The 20,933-nt window shown below is 54.1% G+C and overlaps 1 protein-coding gene across 1 annotated transcript in view; it reads right to left on the bottom strand.

Moving 5' to 3' along the window:
- Positions 1-829: 829 nt before the first annotated feature.
- The window catches only part of LAMA5 (laminin subunit alpha 5), a 164,485-nt gene continuing 144,381 nt past the window's right edge, over positions 830-20,933 (bottom strand). Inside the window, 25 exon segments of the mRNA XM_065414983.1 lie at positions 830-990; positions 1,596-1,715; positions 2,996-3,086; positions 3,710-3,840; positions 4,000-4,159; positions 5,133-5,285; positions 5,937-6,126; positions 6,585-6,742; positions 7,553-7,685; positions 7,963-8,130; positions 8,248-8,378; positions 9,201-9,341; positions 10,198-10,330; positions 10,917-11,068; positions 11,860-11,991; positions 12,169-12,331; positions 12,537-12,670; positions 13,444-13,597; positions 15,473-15,609; positions 16,412-16,597; positions 17,753-17,895; positions 18,350-18,529; positions 19,021-19,134; positions 19,329-19,431; positions 19,949-20,090. Of these exon segments, the coding sequence (XP_065271055.1) occupies positions 830-990; positions 1,596-1,715; positions 2,996-3,086; positions 3,710-3,840; positions 4,000-4,159; positions 5,133-5,285; positions 5,937-6,126; positions 6,585-6,742; positions 7,553-7,685; positions 7,963-8,130; positions 8,248-8,378; positions 9,201-9,341; positions 10,198-10,330; positions 10,917-11,068; positions 11,860-11,991; positions 12,169-12,331; positions 12,537-12,670; positions 13,444-13,597; positions 15,473-15,609; positions 16,412-16,597; positions 17,753-17,895; positions 18,350-18,529; positions 19,021-19,134; positions 19,329-19,431; positions 19,949-20,090 (3,610 nt within the window).

The following is a 20,933-nucleotide window of genomic DNA, read 5'->3' as shown; positions in this document are numbered from 1 at the left end:
ATCAAGTCCAGAGCCAGAGAGGGTCGAAGTAGCTCACTGTTTCTCCTCCCCTGGCTCTGTGCCTACAAATCTTGATTCTCTTAAACTTTAGGACACCACAAGATTCTCTTCCTCCAGTGAGAAGATGAGTTTTATAATGCTCTGTGTGATTGTGTGTTTAACACCGATCAGCTTTAGCTTTTTCATACTTATCTCTAAAGGAATCTTTGTATTGTTCACTAGCTGAAGTTGGCAACACACACTGGTGTACTTCCAGTTTTCAGTGGGTGTTTCCTTGAAGCATATCCCAATGGCCTTACTACCGTGAGGCGATCTCAGTAGCAACAGCAGGCCCCACTACCATGCTGAGACAGCCTTCGCGAAACCTGTTCTTACTCCTCTGACAATAGTTTGTAACTTAAAGTCTCCAGCCCACACCCACAGCAGGGACACCCCATGTCAGGTGAAGTGAACAGAGCGGGGGTTGGGGGTGATGTACAGCTGCTGTGCTCTCTACCCACTCTCCTCATACGCTGCTGTTCTAAGCAGCAAGAGCCATGGCTCACAGGTAATAGGGGCTTGTCTCTAACACTTACGTACTGGAGATGGGGGTTTAGGGGGCACCACTACTCAAAACCAATTGAAGATAAGAAGATGATAGAGAGAGTGTGGAGCTGCAGGCTCAGCCCCTCTCTGGGTTTGGACCTCCACGGCTTCACCGTAGTTGCTGGAGCTCCTGTGTCTCTGGCAGCTGTTAGACAAGGCTACAAGAGATCGCAGGCTTAGTGTCTAGGCCCAGCAAGGCACCTGGCGGGTAGTGCAGCTTTTCATAGTTCAGGCTTTACACTATTTAAATCACGGGGCAGCCGGTAAGGCCAACCGAGCCCCCGACAGTCCCAGCTCGTGACAGGTCAACGGGGTTCCGGTTTATCACCAGATTCCTTATGCAGCCGATGTAATGGGGAAGAGGAGTGAGCAGGGACGGCGAAGCAGCCTCCAGCGTGGCAGTTCCTGCAGAGAGGCACAAAGGGGCTGGTTAGCACGGGAAGCGCTGTGTTAGGGTCAGGTGCAGCCTCACTGCCGAGTCTCTGTACCAGGGGAGGCGGGGGCTTCCGGGCGATCTCCCACCTCAGTGCAGCCAGTGGCCTGTGCTCCCCACTGCCAAGCTGGAGCCACAGTTATTTACTGACAAATACAATTTGCAGAATTTTAAAATATTGTGCACAGAATTTTTAGGCGCAGAATTCCCTCCGGAGTAAACCAAAGCAGCTGGGGGCCATGCAAGCACCATGCTCTCAGCGTGAGGCTGTTGGGAACTCTACGGGTAACAATCTATGGCCCACTCCCACATCTTCAATCCCACGAAATACCAAGCGTGGGGGCTCCGAATACACCCCGGCAGCCTTACACACCTCTTCCCAAGCTGAGCTCTTGAGGGGTTATTAGCTCCAGGCCAAGTGCTCTAGGACCAGCCACTTCTTTGGGAGATAGTTTGAGCCCCGTTGGCGATGGCAGGAACACAGTACGGGCCACTGGGTGTTGAGAAATTCAGACCCTTTGGGACCAAGACAGCAGGAGCTCTCTGGCTACAGTGAGTCACTGCTCCTCTGACTCACCTGGCACGCCCCCCAGATAGAGCATCTCTTTGGTATCCGCTGAGCGAGTCTGGCTGGGTCCCACCGTGTAGTTTCCATCTGTGTCCACGTCCAACCGGATCACGTGTTTGCCTTGGATGACTTCGAAAGAAACCAAAGTCAGCGCGGTTATCTCCCCATTAGAGCTGGCCAGAGCTTCGCGGCAGCTTTCAAATGTGCTTTTGCTCCAAACGAAACCAAAACCTTTCAAATGGTTTTGCGACACAGAATTGTGCCGAAAGGTCTGTTTTTGGCTCTCAAGAGTCAGGTTTTCAATTCAGGCCCCCCGTGGAAGTGACTGGAGAGCCCCTCCCCCCGGAACCTTCCCATTGAAATTGATACACTGGCTCCAGCCAAGCAGCATATTTCGACCACAAAAATGCTCCAACCGGCTCTACTTGCAACTTGAGCCAGCCAGGAGAGGTGGGGAGACTGAACCAAGAGCACTGCAGAGAACAATGCTGCCCCTGGCCAGCATGCACCCCTCCTGCTGGAGACAGCTGAGGCTCCAGAGAGCAGTTCTTGGCTCAAAATACAACGGGACTCATGAGATGTGCAGCATTCATCTCCCGCTTTGGTGCGCTGACGGGCAGAGGAGTGGCACTGAGCAGAGATGCTCCAGGACTCTGTACACGGTGCCAGCAGCTGAGAACCAACACGGCTATGGGAGAGGGAGCTGGGCTCTGGACGGCTACCGAGACACAGACACGGGGCCAGATTTTCAGCTCCTCGTATCCGCCCGACATGCTGAACTCTTCTGCCCACTCAGTACAGTGCTAAAGAGGAGCAGAGCTCCCTGGAAATCTGGCCCCAGTTCGGAGCCCCTCTGAAAACCACAGCCATAGAGTCTCACTGCAGCATTCGGCAACTGCCCATAACAAAAGAGAGGGTTTGTAAGAGCTAACTGCTAAGGCAGGCAGTGTAGCTAGTGGTTAGAGCAGGGAGCTGGGAATCTGGACACCTGCTTCTGTTCTCTTCAAGTCTGTTATTAATGTGTTCTGCGACAGTGCAAAGCACTGAACTGGCTGTGACTCATTATTTCCTCATCTGTTAAGCGGCGTTAATAATATCAAATAATTAATCCCTTCCTCCCAGTGACAGCCTTAATTACTGTTTGTACAGGGCTTTGAGATCCTCAGACAAAGGGCACTAGTGAAGCGGACACAGTTGTCAGAGGCCTTAAAAAAGCCACCGATTTCCTAATACACGGAGCAGTCGCGTGTTTTGAACACTGAGCTCTTTCCAGCTGTGCCTGCAGCCTTGACCGCAGTCCACCTTGCGGGAGAGCAGCAGAGGGAAATCTGAGATTCCTAGGGCCCCGTGGCATGATGGAAAATCCCGCCCAACAAGTGTTAGTGGCTGGTTACCGGTTGACATCTCACCTGCTATGCTGTGCCACTGGCCATCACAGAGTGACGGGCGGGCCACCGACGTGGAGAACTCCCCAGCCCCGCTGTTTGCTTTCACTGTGACCTAATGAAACAACAGAGCCGAGTTGAGACTCTTATGGGCTTAACGCTAGAATGTGAGGAGTGGGGGAAGGGCCCATCCCCGTGGTATCTGAGCACCGTCCAGAAGGGCATTAAGTAACGTGACTAGAACATCTCCCCTCTGGCTCCCTCTCCCTGGGGTGAAGGCCAAGTGCCGATTTTACTCCTTACCTTAGCTAAGGAGCCCTCCCGGGGACAAGCTTTTTCAAAGACGAGCCCTGGGACAGCCCTCCCGAGGCGTGAGAGCAACAAGAGATCTGCTCAAGAAGCTTCCCAGTCATGAGGGCAGGCAGGCAGGGGAGTAGTGGGACGCAGCTGGGGGCAGGCGAAGGGAGGAACGCACCATTGGCTCAGTTGATCAGCCAGCCCTTGTTCTGCGTGTGCACTGACAGCACCAAGCAGGGGCTGCCTCCTCCAGGCAGCGCCAGAGGATCTGAGCTAGAAATGGGCAGGATGGACCGGCCGGTCAGGCAGGATTTCCATCAGCTGCACCTAGGCTCGCCCCCTGCACCAAAGGGCCACTCTGTGAACATCTGTATCCCATGGGACTCCGCACCAACCAGCCCCCAGCACTCACCACCGGCCAGCCGTGCCCCACTGAGGTACCTGTGTGTCGTCTGCGTACAGAGTGAGGTAGTGCTTTCTCTGCGTGCCCACGTGGAAAATCAGGCCAGAGGCGCTCCGGGGCCGGACATCCAACCTCAGCTCCAGGTCCCGACCCATCGCCACAGAGTCGGCTGGAAGGGAAAACGGGAGCCATCAGGAAGGGGGAGGCTATGGGTACCTCCCAAGGTGAAGGGCCAGGCTGCTTGGGAAAGCACCCACCCAGGCCGTACCATGGGGAGGGAGGGTTCAAGGGATTAGGGAGCCCAGGGCCAAGCCAGCTAGTCCGATACCTAAAGTCACATATCCACCCTCTGTAGCGAAGAAGATGCCGCTCTCCAGAGCCCCTTCATAGCAGGGCGTCACTCCGAACACGCGAGAGGGGGAGTCCAGGGGTTTCCCATCCAGTTTCAAGTTCTTCAGACAGCCGCTAAAGCTGGGGACAGAAGTATCCTGGGGAGAGAGGGAGAGGGCCAGGGTTGGCGAGTGTTCACGGGCCTGGTCCATTACCTGTCGGCACAGGACGTGGGCGGGAAACGCATGTGGCCAATAAATGGGCTGGAGGGCTCTTCCTCCAATGCACCAGCCACTCCTGGGATTAGTTTCTGCAGCCTCCTCTTCCGCAGCTCTAGGCCCCCTGACAGGACAAAGGAACAACCCCCCAGCTGGACAAAGACCCCCCCCATCACAGCAGACAGCCATTCCCTTCAGCCCACGTCTCCTGGCTAAGGACTGGATCCAGCACCCAGCGATGCTCACAGAAGCCCTTCTACTGACTGCACTGGGTTTGGTCAGGCCCCAGCCCTCCCAAGAGCCCCTTATGCCCGTGGAATGAGGGGACGAGACAGTGGTAAGACTGAGCCCTGCGGTCAGAGAGCCTACGACTGTCCTCTGCAAGCTCTTGGAGCAGGGAACGAAGCCCCCAGAGAACAGCTCCATCAGCGCCTGAGCGCGTCCCCAGGAAACTCAGCAGCGTGTGATTCATGGCACTGAAGGCAGCTGGCAAATCTAACAGCACAGCATGGATGCCTGGGCATCATGTGGGCTGGTACTCCTTGGCCCCTTTACGCCGTTCTGACAGGGAAGAGGGGCCTTAAGCTAAGGGCGTGTGCGCGCTGTGCCCGCCGTCCAGCCCCTAGCAGGGCAGCAGGGCCGGGTACAAATGAGAATCTGGGCAACTCTCCCCAGAGCTGCGTTAGTTTAATTTTTGCCTGGCAACTTTTATCACTTTGCACAATGCAGTGGCAGTGGGAGAGGCCAGGACTAGCCAAGAGACTCCCAGGGCTGCCAGCCAGATGGACGCCCTTGGCAGACTCATCTGGGAAGGCAGTGTCCCCTGCCCTTGCTGGACAAGGGAGGACACCCGGTATAAAAGCTCTTCCTGCAGTGAGCTGGGATGGGGTGACCAGGCGCCAGGAGTCCTTACTGGAACGTGAGCCTTGGCTTTCGCAGCAGGAGCTCCCCCCACATAAAACGGGCTTTGGGCCAGAAAGTCTCCAGCGGCAGCCACCATGCCGTTCTGAGCCTTCAGGCCATCGATGACCAGTTGAGCCCTGCTCCCGTCCCTGCCGAAGAAGACCTGCAACGAGCAAGCGTTACACACCACGTGGTAAGCAGGGTTCAGAGCAATAACTGTTTGTTTCTACCCATGCCCATGCTTTGCTACGCCCATGGTCCAGCTGGAAAGCCCAGCTCTGGCGAGGGAGAAGAATCAGACTAAATTTGGGAAGGGAGAGAAGGCTCCGACATGCTGGAGGATGTAATGGTCAGGCAACTAAACCCTTCTGGCCTCAGAATCGATGTGGTTCATGATTCAGAAGGGCTCTGATTAGCACCCCCATCAGGTTGTCAGAGGTGCAAGACCGTAGCCACCAATCGCAGCGATGAAAGGGAGACGGTCCATTTGAAAACATGACCCTTCTGCCACCCACTTTACTCTCTACAGACACCCCAAGCCTCTGCCAGATGGGTGGTGATTATAACCACGTGGGCAGAGTCCAACAGCTGCCATCTGAAAAACAACCTTCGCCTCAACGACGCAAGAAAAAGAAGCGGCCACAAAAATGTTTCCTGCTGTCCACCCCATCGTGGGTGGAATTCCTGCCCCTCAGTGGCACTGCTCTGAGATGCGGAATGGGCAATAAGGGGTTAGTTGAGGGCTAGAAAAGGGAGCTTTGCGTGCCATGCATTTCGCCCTCTCAAGTACCAGCCCAGCGGTCCCTCTGCTTACTGTGTGCCACCTGCCATCATGGTACTTGTCTTTGCTCCGCATTCTCAGTTTATTCCCATGGAAATCTGCCAGGAACACGAAGCGGCCACTGGAAATGAAGAGGGCCATGAAGGAGCCCTGCAGTTTGCTGGCCACGTAAAACAGCAGCCCACTGGATGAGTTCAGCCTGACGTCCATGGAGAAGTGGGACCTGCAGAACAAGAGGGGCTGTTCAGTGTCACAGTTCCCCCCCCCCCCACCTCTGCTACTAGAGCTTAACACCACCATGCCCCCTGCTACTGCACTTTCCAACTGAGATTGTCAGGAGCGTCCGACCCTCACACGCCCCACGGAGCAGGTTAAGAATTATCCCTGTTATCCAGAGAACTATGGCACAGAGCATTTAAGGGCCAGACTATTAAAGGGTGCAGATGGGTGCCACTGCTGAGTGCCATTTTCAAAAGTGCCTAGGCGCCTAAATACCTTTAACAATCTGGGCCAAAGTGACTTGCCCCCAATTCCCTCCAGGGAGTCTATGGCAGAGCCAGGCCAGCCCCCAGAACTCCTGACTCATAGCCCGGTGTCTTCATCACCAGCCCGTACTCCTCTGCGACAGGTGGTGGAGCAGGGTTTGGGTGGATGGAGACAGGGCAGACACAGCACACTTACCTTTCGCGGAAGGACGCTGGGATATCATCGAATTCCACATGGCTCGTGGAGGATCCTCCAAACCGGAAGGCACCTTTAGTGGCTTTGGGGTGCCTGGGTAACTGGCAGGTCCTGTCCTGGTAATGCCTATGGTCTTTCAATGCAGCCTTGCTTGGCACCTACAAGAGAACAATTTGGAAAAGAAAGGGTCTGGGTAAGGAAAGCAATGGCTCCATTGTGGAGGACTTGGGCGCTGTCTGCCACCACACGCAAGACCAATGCATCTACCCTGTGCCTGTCACCCTTGTATCTGGGGCCCATATTAGCCAGAGCCACCCCTGCTCTGGATTATCTGGGCTCACAGAGGGAAGAGCTGGTTTGCTTTTTTCTGTTTTTCGCAAAGGTGCATTGAGTCTCTCTCTACTGCCTCTTCATACAGACCCCAAATTACCCCCGCTCCCTTTCCTAAAACTGCTGCCGCCCAACTCACAGCTGGGGAGCGTCCCCCTGGGGAACATGGAATCACCAATCCCAGAGCGGCACTGACTCTGCAGGGCACAGTCCCAGGCCAGTTGAAGTGTCCCCCACACCAGTGCCCCTCGTTGGGTGACCATGGGACACAGCAGGGCCTGGGAAGGCAGAGTGGGCTCCTTGGAATGCCATCATGCAGCCCAAGTGCCGGGGGGTGCAGTGCCCTGGGCTGGAGGACACAGCCAGGAGCAGGGAAGAGCTGAGATGGACTGAATGGGTCAGGGAATGCAAGGCAGCTCCTCTGCTGTCCACACCCAGGCGGTTAATGTCAGCTCAGAGTACGGCCCCACGTTTCACCCACGGCAACCACAACTACAACGGCAGGCAGGTGTGGGGAGGTTCCTTATCCCTGCCCCATTTCCAGCCACTGACTCCAACTGCACCCTTAAGCCGCCAGTACACAGCTCGGCTAGGAGATGGGAGCAGAGGAGCTGAAGAGCGGGAAGAGAGTCCAACACCTTTAGTTTCCGCCTGTCTTTCTTCAGTGACGCTCTCATCTGCTGTGGCTGCCGGTCCCATGGGCAGCTCATGGTCACGTTGAAGCTCTCTGTGTTCTGCTGCAGGTCCACAACCATCTGCGGGTCTAACTTCCTATTGCACAAAGGAAACAGGTCTCCATCCGGTGCTGTGGGGGAGCCCCGGGGTGGCACATCCTGAACAGGTGAGCAAACACCAGCTGGGTCGGGCACCTCAGCACATCAGGAAGGTGTGTGTGTGTGTGTGTGTGGGAGGTGGGAATCAGGGTTACAGATGGACTGGGGGAAGGGATAAATGAGCAGATTGATTTGGGAGGGGAAAGGACAAAAGGGGCAAATTAACCACCCTGGCAATTTAAGGAGACAGCACCGCAGGGACACACCGCACTCACCGCTTCACAAAGACATTCCCGATGCAGCCCGTCAGGTTGCTAAGAGCGCCGGCCTCTGGCAAACCACCCAGTCGAAACAGCATCTGCTCCTCCTGGCGCCTGTGCCTCTTGTAGCGATCGGCTCCTTGCTTGGGCCCTTGGAGCTGATCATCTATGTAAAGCCGAACCCTGCAATGAGAGCACGGCTAGCGATTCGCTCGGCCCCGGCGCCCCCTGCACGCTGCGACGAGGCAGTGCCTACTACCAGCGGCGACAGCGCTGCTACGAGGGATGACTGAAACGTACCCCATGGCGTTGCTGTAGATGGCGACGTAGTGGCTGGCATCGTCCGCATAGGCATGTTTTGTGGTGAGTTCGGTTTTCAGCACTGTCACGGCTACTCGGCCATTCTTCAGAGACACCTGGCAATTCCCTTCCTACAAAGGAAAAATAACCCCTCGCACGAGAGCTGGACACGGCCGAACGACTGCAAGGAATCAACGGCCATTTGCCCTCCTGGCATGACTTCCCTCCCAGGACACCCAGCCAGGCACAGAGGTACCAGGGTGATGTCACAGCAAGGGGGATCCTCCATCCAGTCAGGAAGACGTGGCCCCAGGTGGAATGGGAAGTGAGGGCTCCTCATGTCTGGGGGGAATCTATCTCCAGGAGAAGCGCCAGAATCCAGCTCTCTGTGCTAAGGGGTTGGAGAGAATTTTGTGGCTCCCAAAGACGCACGGGGAAGGGGCAAGAGAGGATCTACCAACATTGCTTTTCTAAACAGAGACCCTTCCCCGACCCCTTCCCTTTCACTGTTCACTCATCACCGGAGCTAACTCCTCCCTTTCTTTGAGAGAGTAACAGAAACCTCCTGCCGTACACCCAGGAAATACAGCTCCTTCTGAAAATCCCTTCTTCAGCTGTTACTACGAGCCAAAGACCTTGAGCTCATGCAAAAGCTCACCTGCTGCCTGCTGGGATTCCTGTTACAATCACACCTCTCTGGTGAGGAAGCAATTGGGGATGAGGGTTGGGCTTTTGGGGTGAGCAGGATGCAGAAGGCTTTGTTGTCATGAGAGCGTCCCTCTCCCCTCAGCCGTGCTCACTGAACCCTACTTGCAAGAGCCAGCCGAACCGCAGCCTCAAACAGAAGCGGCTCGGGGCTCAGAAACGTGCGGCCCCCTTCGAGGTGAAGTGCGGGCCCCGCTGTGACGGGGGGGGGTGGGGTAGGGGACAGCAGAAGTGCACTGCAGTCCTACCGCTGTGGAGTGGGAGTACAGCAGGCCGTGGCTCTGGCTGGTTCGGAAGCTGAAGCCCGTGTAGAAGTCCTGCAACGAGGGCACGTTCTTCAGAGACAGCGTCAGGTAGCCGTGGCCGTGGAATTTAACTGAGCGGGCCACCTGCAGGAGGCAGAGAAGGGAAAACACAATCACAGGGCGTTTCTCCATTACAAGTGAGCAAGGCAGCCACAGCAAGTCGATCCGTGCCTCGGTTTCCGAATCAGTAAAATGGGGATAACAGCACTGCCCTACCTCACAAGGGTGTTGTGAGGATAAATACAGTAAAGGCTGTGCAGTGCTCAGGCCTGGTCGACACTTAAACATTAATTTGACTTAGCTATGCTAGTCAGGGGTGCAAAGAAACTCCTCACTATCACTGACGTAGCTATGCCAGCCCAACCCTCAGCGCAGACACAGCTTTGTCGACAACAGAACCCTTCCGTTGCATAGCAACTATCACTCTTGGAGGTGGTGTTCCTACACTGATGGAAAAATCCCTTCCGTCGGTACAGGCTGCGTCCACACTACAGGGCTGTGCTGGCATAGCTACAGTCTCCATAGTGTGAACATACCCTCAGACACTGTAGTAGTGGGGGCCAGGTAAGTACCACAGGTATGGGGATGTGTGTACATCACACATGGCGGTGTGCGTTTCCTAACCGTTTACTCAGCGCCGGCACTTGCTGCAAAGAGCCGCTCTGACTGGCCTCTGGGCTGGGTCTCTGCTGGCGTACTTGTTTTACGGCAGTTTAAGCGAGAGGAGAATCGGGCCTTTCACGCTGCGAGGCAGACGGCACTGAGATCACGATCACGACTCCGCAGCGTTTCCTTTGGCTCCTTTCTACAGCTGCAGCCTGTCCCTCCTGGGTCAGAGGGTCAGGCAGCACCCATTGATGCAGACTGCCTCGCGCCTGACCCCTAGGGGCAGTGGAGAGAATTACCCAGCACGGTACCAGGACAGAAGCGCCCCACTTACCAAGAGGTCCGAGGTGCACCCGTAGCTCACTCCGACCGTATTCATGCGCTTTAGGTCAACGTATTTGCCAAGCGCCTTCAGGCCCTTCATGCACCCCCGGATCGAACCTCCCTTGGGGAAGATGGCCTTCAAGCTGAAAGGGGGGAAGTGGCTGAGTTAACAGGCCTGTGTCACACAGGAGGTCAGACTAATGGCTCCTTCCGGCTTTGATATCTGTGACCAGACAGACCTGGCTCCAAGGGGAAAGGTTTTACTCTGGGGCCGGGGAGATGTATGGCGCCCGGAGCACGTGTCAGCTCCACGTAGGGTGACCAGATGTCCATGGATGACCTCGTGCAAAGGGCAACAGCGAAGTTAAGTCACTGGAAATAAACAGGATGCAACTAAGAGCCCAACCTGCTTCCTCTCTGCAAGGAGCCCTGGTCCTGTCCATTACCAGGACAGAGACTTCTGCCTCATTTACAGGAGGAGAAGACAAATCTCGGAACCGGCTCGACTGCTCGGACAGGGTGGGCAGTCACCTAGGCGCAGTGGCTAGCACACGAATGGCTGTGGGGCTGAGCAGTGATCTGGGGAGGGGGTGGGGGAGGTTTCGGTACCCATCCCATGACTCCTTCACGGAAGGATGCTGAAGCAATCAGGAGAAAGACCTTTTCCTCCCTTCAGAGAGCAACCCTGTCCCCTTCAATGACTCTCCCCCGGCAGCCCAGGACTGTCACCTCTCGGGCAGCAGGGGCACGGGCACGCCCCCCAGGTAGTAGGAAACGGCATTCTCCAGGGAGTTCTCCTGCTCCACCATGAAGATGGTCTGTCGCTCCAGCCGCACTAAGATGCGCTGCTTAGAAGTCAGGGTGAGGAGGAAAATCTGGATCTGGAGTCGAAGAGGAAAATTATGAATAAAATCCTGCACCCTCGGGGTGAGGGTTTATCCCCAGTGGAGCAGCACATGAGAATGAGAATCAGCCCCTCAGTGCCAGGACAGTGTCCCAGAGCCTGCAGGACTTGGTCTGTCCTGCTCTGAGCATCTATGTACCAAGTGCCCCATCCACGCTATGGGAGAACCAGTGCCTATAAGTGCCACGCTTACGCTTTGGGTTTCCATAGCGAAGCGCTGGCCAGCAAGCGGGGATGAGCCCCAGGAGGATCTCCGGCAAGCTCCCAGATGCCTGCTAAGGGGATGGATTATCACAGTCAGCCTGTGCTGCATTACTCAGCTGCTTTGCACTGCTGCAGCCTTTCCTGCAACAAGGCTGCAAATGCAGGCAGTGCCTGCACCGAGACAGACAGTGCCTTGGGCTTCCCCTAGCCCGAGCTTGGGATGGTGTCGGTCGCTTCACCATGTTTACCCCTACTGGAGCCTGTGATTACATCCCTCGTCCTCACACAAGGACGCTGGACGAGCAGCCCACGCAAGCCCTTGGCCAGCGCTGCGCCATCAGCGAATGCCTTGGGAGAAGAGCAAGTGGCAGGCTCTCCTGTGAGTGGACACCGTGGAACTGAGCAGGTCCCCTCCAAACGGCCAGGTGTGGTGCCAGCTGGATCAGGCCAGGCATCTCCTGCTGCTGCCAGGCCCCCCACTTCTAGATCCCAAGCAGAGATCGCTCGTCTAGGAGCCCAGGGCAACACCGACTCTGGGGTGGAGCGTCTCCTGCTCTGCATTACCGCTTTGTTCGTGGTGCTGCTGACGGTAAGAGACGTGGGGTCACTGTTGGGTGCTGCCATCTCAAGGACTTCCTTGAAGTCATAGTAAAGCACCAGCTTTCCATCCTGAACAGCCAGGCACAGGAACTGGCCCTGTGGGGAGGGTAAAACAAGCCCAACTCAGCCTCCTGGTGTACTGAGGTGACACTTCCCCCCCTCGCCCCCCCCCCCCACACGGGATTGCAGTGTTTGGAACCAGAGCACCATCATCACTAGTGTATGCGAACCCCCCAGAGATGAACAAAGGACAAATTCGGGAAGGGGACCTGCCTGATGCTCCAAGAAGAAGAGAATCCCGTTGTAAGAGACCACACGAATTTCCTGTTCAAAGCGCTTGGTCGAGCCGATCTGGCTCTCAAATTTGATTTCTGCGTAGCCGGTACCATCAAAGTAGGAGCCATCTGTCAGCCAGGGATCTCCCGTGGATTTGGACCTGAGCAAGGCAAGAGAAAGAAAAAGAGTTACAGGCTTTTAGGGGTGGGGAAGAGCTTTCAACAAAAATCTGCGATGGTCCAACGCAGTCTAAGGTTTAACTGCAAGTCACCCCCTCCCTGGTGACTATCTCGGCCCCCTTCTAAGCTCTGGAGGGACAGGAGACGTTCCCGTCATGCTGAAGGCAGTGTACTGAATTCTCGTACCTTGCACAGGGTTTGTCAGCAGCTGTGTCCAGGTGGAAGGTGCGCTGGAAGTTGTATAGACTCACCACCTCCTCGTTCAGCGTATCCATCTCGATGCAGCCCCGGTAGCTGGGGTAGCGCAGCGTCACTGGAGGCTGAAGAAGAAGGTCACTGTCTACGGCTATACTTCCTTAGGGTTAGTTTAATCTAGCAGGGCAGATCCTGCCTTCCTGAGCGTGCAGCTCTCACTTTAACGTAGGGGAAATAAACAGCCAATGGGCAAAGAAAGCAAATGCCTCCAAACAATGCTAGGTATTAAATGGAATGAGCTTATAACAAATGCCGAGATCCACCAGAGAGCTCAACAACCCCTTATCTCTAATGTTATCTACAAAAGATGGAAACACCTGGGACATGTGTTAAGGGTGAAGCCAGAGCACCTGCCATGGGCTGCTGGAGGAACATGTACAAGGGGCTGACCCAAAGAATCCCCCCATCCCCATCCAACAGTATTTAGAGAAGGAAATCTTATGGGACTTCCCAACAGAGGACAGGCACAGGGCGGCTCAGGACAGAATGGTACAGCAGGGCCACCTTTGTGCACTAAGTGCCGCCTGATGGATCCAGAACAGCTTGATCATTTATTTGATAGCACGAGCGCGGCCCCCTGCGGTTTGTGCTGCTGACAAGGGGTGGGGAGGGAGCCAGAGCTGTATCTGACCCAGGCATACCCACAGAAACAAGCTACACCCCAGGCCTGTGCAGGCGGGGAGCCAGGGGGAGGAACAGAGGGAAAAGGCGCTTTGTGGTATTGCAAAGCCTGGTCCAGGAGAATGTGCCCACAGTGTAAATGGAGTCAACTGAGAATCTGGCCCAAAGAATCCAGGAACCCAGTCTCTGCCCGCTCCGCTGTGTTAACCCATCTCACCGTGAAGCCGGCGGGGTAGCCTCCCACATAGAAGACCACGTTGTGCGGCTCGAGGTTGAGCAGCCCCTGCTCTCCTTTGGCTACGCTGTCTCCTTTCGTCTCGTGCAAGGTTTGCTTCTCCACGATCACAGACATGTGTCCATACTGCAGGATCCTGCCCCCCCAGATCACACAGTCAGTACAAGGGGAGGAGAGAGCCAGGCAGACGGGGAATCCCTCTCCACACCCAAACCTCCCCCTCAACTCTATCCGACTTCATGAGACTGCAGTGCACTTAAACTGGAGCATCTCAGAGTAGTCAGCAAATCACAGCAGCTTCACTGGGCTTTAAAGCCTGTAGCCACGAGGTGAAATGCTCATCTGTGGGGAGGCAGGCTCCAGTCGTGGAGCTAGGCACAAGCGTTGCCTCTTTGTCCAGGAAGGCCTGTCTCTGCTCTCCCTTCCCGAGCCCCTGCAGGATCTGATTAGAGCCAAGCACTCCCTTGGGTATTTGGGGGGGGGGGGGGAGGAAAGATATATTTTGGTTCTTTCGGGTGAGATTTTTACCCTGAAGTCCTGGCCACCTTTCAAAGACCCATGGCACTGCTAGGACGTGTATGTAATAGTGCCACCTGCAGGCTTGCACTGGACTGGGACCCTGCCCTCTGATTAAATCCTGACTCCACATTACGTGCTACATGCCAGCGTTTCTTGTGTGTCAATTGGATGCAGGGTCATTCTTCCCTTCCCGCACGCTGTTAATCAGCTGCTGCATTTCGCCCTGGATATGGCTGCGTTTTGGTGACGGGAGCCCTGTGGTATCCTTTACTCATCTCACCAGGGAGAGGAGAAGTTTAAGTAATGTGTGACTGTAAGGGTGAAAGATGCTGTGACCCAAGAACCTCCTAATGCCGCTGGCAAAGGGGCACAGAGAGGTTACAGGTATCTGCTGAGTCTAGCTCATACATTCTAGTTCACCGAAGAGGGCCATGGGAGATCTCTAATAAAAGCTTATATAATACTGATCCTCGTATCTGCTGCGAGAGAAATGTGTGGATGATACTTAAGGAGTTGTGTATATGTACTGTGACAGGCGGTCACCAACCAGAGGTGAAAAACTGGTGTCCCGTCAGACCAGAGATGTTTATCCATCTATTTGTTGAAATGTAAACCGAATATTGCCTCATTCCCAATCCCCAGCCTGAGCTAACTGCAGATGAAAGACAGAGATTTAACAGGAAGAGAAGAACAGCAGGGGGGAAAGACCCTTATCTGGGGGTGCCCTTCCAAGGTTTACTGGATTGTAACTGGGGGACAAGGAGAACACCCTCTTATCCTGCACCTAGGAAGTAAACAGACAGTGCATTTACATTTATTAAAATGGAACCACAACCAGCCTTGGTTGGAAACGCAGCAAAAGGCTTTGGGTGAGATGAAGACTGCTTTAGACAGGAGGTTAACCTGTTCAGTTAAATTTAGTCTCTAGAAAGCACGTGTTGATTTTGTTTTATATGTAACACTTCTGTTTCCATTATCCTTCCTCACGGGAATATTAGACTCTCTGTTCTGTGTTAATAAACGTATTCTTGTTTTCACTACAAATGTATCTCAGTGCTGTGGGGCTGTACACGGGGCTGATCCCGAGCTGAATCATACAAGCTGGTGTGTATGCTGCTCAGTGGTACTTCTGAGAGTGTTCAGTGGAGAAGGGACTGGACTACAGGGGAATACTTCAAAGGGGCTCAGGGACTGGGGTGCACCTCCTGTTAACCTGGAAGGTCAAGTAAAGGCTGGCATAGCTAGAAGATTGTTTGGGTGGCCAACAGACAGGAGGTGTCAGGAGGTTGGCACCCAGTTAAGCACTAGGAAGTGTCCCTCTTCCTGGAGCCCGGGATGGGGGAGAGGGTAACAACTCCGAGAACTGTCACCGATGCGAATGCAAATTACTCTCTCTCGCCCTCTCGCTTCCGCTATGCAAAGTCTCCCTCTGCTGCTTCAGTTTCTTCTCTGGCTCAGCCGGCTACGCGCGTGGCTTGTGTGGATTTTGTACCTGTTGATGCTGACGGCAGCAAACTGCTCTCCGATCTCTTCGTCAATTGTCAGATAGGTCGGTTCTTCATCCCCAAGTTGATAGATCCACTGCACCTTGCGGTCTTTGAGCACGATGCCCATGTAGTCTCCAGTGGCCTGAATGCACAGAGCAAACAATCCAAAGGGTTTGCAGCGAACCCGTCCGAAAAGGCGAAATCGTTGAGGGAGTTTAAAGTAATGCTCTCAAGGCAAGGCGGCTCTCAGGATTTTTACAGCTGAGTGCACAGTCTTCCAGGGGGTTATTGGAGGCCTAGCTCCAACCAAAGGACACAATATACAAACCAGATACGCTCATCCCTCAAAAAACAAACACTCCAGTGCATGCAGAGCCCAGCACCTGCGCGTCAGAGGGATGCGCCATTGCAAGGGCTAGGATCAAAGCAACGTGGTGTTCACGTCGCAGTGGGAATGTGCGTGGGCTGGAGGCTCACGGTTACCTTCACACACAGCCCAGTGGCTCTCCTATAAATGAGCAGCATCTAGCCCTGGGGGCGGCATGGCCCATGCGATTGCTGTCTCCTACCACACTCTCCCAGGGCCCCTGTGAGGGGACGACAGCAGCCCCCAGGCTCCGCCCGGAGGAAGGTTTTGTCCCCTCTCCTCTCGGTTTGAATTCAATAATGTTTGGCAATAACAGTGGACACCCTGCTCCCACTCTCAGTGCCTGAAACCTTTACAAGCAGTAGGGTGAAGCTGGGTGAATGGAGACAGCTGGCTTAGATATTCACTGGCTGAATGCAGCATACAAGACCTTCCTGAGACGAGACTTTCCCACCCCATCCAGAGCTCTGCACTGACATCCATCTCACACTTGTTCCCCTTCTGGATCACCCAGCCCAAGCTCTGCCTGCTGCACGGTTCCCTCTCCCGCTCCTATGCTTGGATGGGCAGCTCTTACGTCTTTATTGCCCAGGTACAATACGAACTGTCCCGCGTCGGCCCCGTCCTGACGCCGCTGCCTGGGTTTGGGCTCTGGGTTCTGGATGTAGAACTTGAGGGAGGTGTAGGCCGACAAATCCTGCAGGTCACTGGGAGTCCGGACCTGGACGCCCGAGGTGCCGTTGAACTTCAGTGGTACCTTCACCTAGAGGGGGAGAAATCAAAGCCAAGCTGACGGAAGCAGCCCAGGCAGCCTGACTCCTCATTTATGGTGACAGCCCAGGCAGAGTCGCATTTCGCGTGTGTCTGCGCTGCAATGAAAAACCTGCGGCACCGAGTCTCAGAGCCCAGGTCAGCTGACTTGGGCTTCTGGGCCTCAGGGGGCGGGGCTAAAAATGTCAGTGGAGATGCTCAGGTTCAGGAGAGGGCCTGAGTGCTGGGACCCTTCCTCCTTGGAGGTGATTTTTTGGTTCACTTGCAGAACAGATCAAGGGAAAAAAATTCACTTTGTCGACTTGAAACTAAAAATGGTTGAATTTTTGGGTGAACCAAAAAGTTGAAAAACCCCCCCAAACCCTGCATTTAGATGAGAACCAAACTTTTTTTTTAAAAATCTCAAATGATTTTTAAATAAAATGGATGCAAATGTCAGATAAAAGACGTGAAAGGTTTTCTTTCAAAACTGTCAAAATGAAACATTTTGATTTGGGGGGAATTGTTTTTTGTTTGTTTCTCTTTGGCCAAGAACTAGGTCAGTGAATTTGACACAAGTTTGCAAAATGTTTCAGTCGACCTGAATCTGCATTGTTTGCCCCCCCCCCCCAAAAGCTTTGCCTGAAATCTTTTGCCCAGCTGTACTTAAAGCCGAGATTTAACCACGACAAAGTACTTTTATGGAGGCTCTGAAGGGGAGATCCATAAAGACCATGTGGAGCCTGCTGCAGATTTGGAGGGGCCAGGGGAGACCACAAAGTGTACGATCAAGACTGACTTCTCTACCCCCTCAAATGGATCCCCCAATATCTGGACTTCAGAGCAATCCCTGCTCACCCCACATTTCCACAGCCTTGAAAATCCGTTTTTAAAACTGCCCTATATGATGCAAAATGTAGCCTCATTGGCCAGTCAAAAGGGGAATAAAGTTTCCGCATGCATTGCCTTCATACAAAATCAGTGAACCTGCTTTGGCCAAACAAGATCCAAACCAAACTCAGGGGTTCCCATGAAGCCTTGCGGAGAGCAGCCTAAGGGAGGTTTGCTTGGTGCCTGCCTGTGCTAATTAGAGCCCTCAGGGGTTCACCTTCCGACCCGTCGCACACCAGCACTCTCACATATACAGCCCTCTCCCCCACACCCCTACCTTGCTAGCAGCATTTCTGGCCTGCGTGATCAGCTGGCGGATTCGCAGGATGTTCTCGGACACAGTGGAGTTCTTATTCCTCCTGTTCTCCAGGCCACTCAACTTCTCCAGCAGCAGCGGAATGGTGCTTTCCAGGTTCGACACTGGAGGGCGTGATTCGGGGAGGCAAAGGGGAACAGGGGATAATGATCAGCGGGGTGGAAAGGGATCCTACACTCAGCTATCAGGGGGCGCAAGCCAAAGAAATGGACACAGCGCAGCTGTCACAGGGAGCGAAGCAGTGGCTGACGTGCACACCTCTCTTGCAGGACTTGCTGGCAGCATTAACAAAAGTGACTTTTAAAAATACAGCCATAAAGTGGATCCAAGCACATTGTAAGAACATCCACAACCCGCCCCAGTGGATGACCTGGACTTTGCGAAGAGAGAGGAAATCAGAGGGGGACACACAACAGCCTCCCTTTAAACTTGTCAGCAGGGAACAACAGAGACAGAGCAGCACTTAGCTACCACAGTGAAGTGCTTCATGACGACAGCAGTGTCCTGGCCTTTATCCCCAGCATGGGGATACCACGGCTAACCCCCATCTTTCCATACCAGACTTCTTGGCGTCTTGAACTGCCTGGTTTAAGTCTTCATTTTTAAGGCCTCCATACTGGTCTTTCCACTCATCCAGGTTCTTCTTCATGTTGCTCAATGTATCTTCCACCCTGGCAACCGTGTCGTTGGCTGCTGCAGCTGCTGCCTTGGCATTCTGAATAACTGCCGTGGTGTTATCTTTGAGAGGAAAGGAGACAAGTCTCAAACTCAGCAAAGAGCAGGAGGGAGGGCAGAGCTCCTAGCTTATGACTGGAGATGCTTCTGCATCAGCTTAGCAATGATGGGACCTGACATTATGCAATAACAGACGTACATGAGTTGGTGGCTCATACACACACTCAGCTCCTCAATTTCAAAAGCATTACAAGCGCACCAATGAAAACGGGCCTCTGCCAAGATTCTTCCTCTCTCTCTCCCTCCTCCTCCCCCCCCCCCCCCCCCCCGCTCAGGAGGTAAAGGCAGTTTAGACCTTCAGCCCAGAAAATGAAGCAAGATTTAACCAATTTATAGGGTCAGGTATACGCCCGCAAGGTCACTGGATGGGCAAACCACTGGGTACGTACCTACCATGACCATAGACTGCCCTGTGTGTTAGAAGGGACTACAGCTAAGCTTTTCTCTTGTGATGTGCAGAACTCTTGTCTAGAAGAAACTGGCTACAGACAAACCTTGGTCCTTGTCCAGCATGTTCTGTACAGATCGCAGCTGGTTCAGGAGCTGCTCCTTCTTCTCTCGGAGATCGGTCAGTTTGTCCTTGGCTGCCTGCAGCGTCCCTTTAATAGCTGGAAATAGACGTATATAACACGTGAGGTGTTTGTACATCTATCGCTCCTCCAAAGCACATCACACACCATCACTTGCACCCAAAACCAACACACACACACACACACACACACACACACACACAGCTTTCTATCTTTCCCACGCAGAAGAATTTCCCTGGAACACTTGTGTCCACCGCTGGCCCCTCTCTTACCCCCATCGAGTTTCCTCTGCTCCCTCTTCACGGCTTGCTCCAGGGCACTGCTGTTCTTCTTCAGCTCTTTAGATAGGGCACCAAGATCTCCCGATACAACACTCTACAAACACACAGGACACCTCCTCACTAACTGTCTGGAGCCCAGCACCAAGTGGTTCAGCAGCTGAGCCCTAGGATTGGAAGAGGACTTCAAGTCCCCATTCCCCAGTCTCAGCAAAGGCTAAATGCTAGGCAAATAGCCAATGTTGGTCAGAAAGCATCTACACCACCTTCAGGCAAATGTTTTGCTGGGAAGGGGTGTGTGTTTGTGTGTATGCGTGGGGAGGGGTAACAGAGAGGAGAATTTGAGGTACCAGATGCCAAAGTCATCTAGTCACATCACTTAATGTCTCACTGCCTCAGTTTCCCCATGTGGTGAGGTGGAGATAGTAACACGTGTCTCACTGCAGTGAGGGCAGGCTGAGCCCATTCGAGACCTCAGCTGGAAGGGGTGACAGCAGTGTCGGGTATCAGCATAAAGAGCTGCAGTGTGGCCAGGGGAGCAAAGGGCACCGGGCCGGCTCATTGGAGCCAGGATTTTGAAAGGGTGGGTGTGGGCCTGAAGGGAAATTGCATACTGTCAAAGCTTCACCGGCTGCCTCGTCGGCATCTTTGGCTGCCCTCTCTGCATTCTTCACAGCCTCGATGATGCTGGCATATGCGTTGGAGGCACTGATCGCTCGCTGGATAAACCCATCCTGGTTTGCGCCCTGGATGCTGCTGCATTTGAAGACAAATAAATGAAGTCCATTGTCAGAAGCGCAGTGGAGCACCAGGGGCCAGACCCAAGCACAGGCAACACATGTCACTGTCCTGGGCTCCCCACTTTAAGACCCCCCATTTGTGGGGTTTTCACTCACGGCCTGAACAACTGGCTTCCCCATACTGGTCTCCAAATTTGACGCTCTTTCCCACCCACCCCTCGCCCCCAGGTCCGGAGATCTGCAGTGCCCAGTCCATTTTGAATCCAGCACCCAGCTCTGAGAGAGAAGCCCTTCCACGATCCATGGCAGGAAACAGTCTGTGAAGTAGGAAGTGGTGGGGTGGGAGTGAGGGAGGATCACTCCCCTGCTTACTGCTGTGCAGAGTGGAAGAGATGGACAACCAATGAAGCAGCACAAATAATGAATGACAATTAGCATTCGGACATAGATTGGGTCTAAGAGGTCAGCTGATCACATCCTGAAGACTCAAATTCGCCCAATTAACAGGTGGCACCACCATGCCCTGCGCCCTTTGGAAACAGGTACCAGCCCTGTTCTCACCCATATGCTTTCTCCATCATAGGCTGGTTTGCTACCACAGGGATGTTGCTGAGTGCTGGGCTACAGGTAATACATCAATTCTTACATGTAAACATTATCCCAAGATGAATATCAAAGCAGGGACTTTGGCAATCTTCACACCCCTCAGAGTGCCCCGGAGAGGCCCCTCGACCACACATCACCACTTGTTTACACAAGCAGCCCGAGTCCCCCTAGCAAATGTGCTGGGGAGCAGGACGCTGAGCCAAGTCAGTGGAGTTACCCCACGGCTGGCTCAGCGTCCTTGGTCCAGGCCACG

The sequence above is a fragment of the Emys orbicularis genome, chromosome 12 (genome assembly GCF_028017835.1).
Source record: "Emys orbicularis isolate rEmyOrb1 chromosome 12, rEmyOrb1.hap1, whole genome shotgun sequence".
NCBI lineage: Eukaryota > Metazoa > Chordata > Testudines > Emydidae > Emys > Emys orbicularis.
Note: the sequence above shows the minus strand (reverse complement) of the source record. Positions and strands in the feature narration are given on the sequence as shown.